The 1421-nt window shown below is 43.1% G+C and overlaps 1 protein-coding gene across 1 annotated transcript in view; it reads right to left on the reverse strand.

The window, feature by feature from the left end:
• Nucleotides 1-848, reverse strand: part of LOC107301159 (inter-alpha-trypsin inhibitor heavy chain H2-like) — a gene marked incomplete at its 3' end in the record, with an annotated part of 5316 nt that extends 4468 nt beyond the window's left edge. Inside the window, exons 1-2 of the mRNA XM_015830421.1 lie at nt 825-848; nt 327-495 (exon numbers count right to left, since the gene is read on the reverse strand). Of these exons, the coding sequence (XP_015685907.1) occupies nt 327-495; nt 825-848 (193 nt within the window). The remainder of the gene's footprint in view (nt 1-326; nt 496-824) is intronic.
• Between the last annotated feature and the right edge of the window lie 573 nt (nt 849-1421).

A 1421-nucleotide genomic window follows, 5' to 3' on the forward strand; every position in this document is an offset into this window, starting at 1 on the left:
AGGAGGAGGAGGAGGAGGAGGAGGAGGAGGAGGAAGAGGAGGAGGAGCTTAGTAGGATAGTTATTCTGGGGCAATACAGAGTTACAGGCCCAGTTCTGAGCAAATAATATGATTGGGGTCAATAATTTCTCCGCAAAGTCTCCATCTTCTCAGTGACCACATTCTCCAGGCTTCTTTGAGGAAAGCCAGGAGAGGTTAATACAAAAGCGACTGAAGTCTTACTAATTCAGGGAAGCCTCGCGTCCCCAAAGTTGCGTAAACTTTCCAAACAGAGGGCTTCCTTTTTTTAATAAATCCTTACATTTCCTTGGGTGTCTCTCGCTCACCTCCATTGGGGTGGATTCCCTCAACGTAATTCGTGGCTGCATCTATCTGCATTTTGGAGGCTTGAACCAAATTATCTCTCCAGCAACGGACATTGTGGTTGAAGTCCAGGATAGAAAACTGGTCATCGGATCGGAGGTCACCCAGGATGGTCTTCATAGCTTCCACAGTCTGAAACGTCAGATGAAATCAGATTAAAATTTTATAAACTTTTGCCCCTCACAGTCTGCCTCATTGGAAACATGGCTACTTTTTATGATCCCTGTTGTAAAATGTCAGCTATAATATGTGCGAAAATGGGAGGGAAAAAAAAATCTGAAATAGCCACAATGGAGGAATGATTGATGAAGACGGCCTCAATATTTAGCCCATATTGAGCGTTTCACAAAACATATTTAATCAACCCTTCCTCTCCTTCCATACTACAGATAGTCTTTGACTTACAACAGTTCATTTAGTGGCCATTCCAAGTTACAACGGCACTGAAAAAAGTGACTTACCACCCATTTTTCGCACTTGACCATTGCAGCATGCACACCCGTAGTAACGTGATCAAAATTTGAACGGTGGATAACTGGCCTGTATTTATGACGGTCGCAGTGTCCCGGGGTCACGTGATCCTCTTTTGTGACCTTCTAACAAACAATGTCCGTGGGGAAGCCATATTCACTTAAAAACCATGTTACTAGCTTAACTGCAGCGATTCATTTAGCAAGAACGGTTGTAAAACAGGGCAAAACTCACTTAGCAACTGTCTCACTTAGCAACGAAAATTTTGGGTTCAGTTGTGGTTGTAAGTCAAGGACTATCTGTATAAGTTGGGAGAGATATCCAGCTCTGGGCAAGACCGGGGCATCCCTGCCCTTTTTCTCACCCAGATCTTTTTTTACTGTGTTCCACACAACATATTTCATTAGGGCAGATAAAGACTTAGTATCGGTTAAATCCATTATGACATCACAATTATAACCCACCTACAATGTGATGATATACTTGCATCAAGGCATCTGATGCAGATATGGTTACCTCATTTGTGTGGCGGCATCACACAATGGTATCTTCATTTGGCCCCTTCCACAGATGCCTAAACTAGTGAC

The sequence above is a fragment of the Protobothrops mucrosquamatus genome, unplaced genomic scaffold (assembly GCF_001527695.2).
Source record: "Protobothrops mucrosquamatus isolate PMUCROS unplaced genomic scaffold, P.Mucros_1.0 scaffold10332, whole genome shotgun sequence".
Taxonomy (NCBI): Eukaryota; Metazoa; Chordata; class Lepidosauria; order Squamata; family Viperidae; genus Protobothrops; species Protobothrops mucrosquamatus.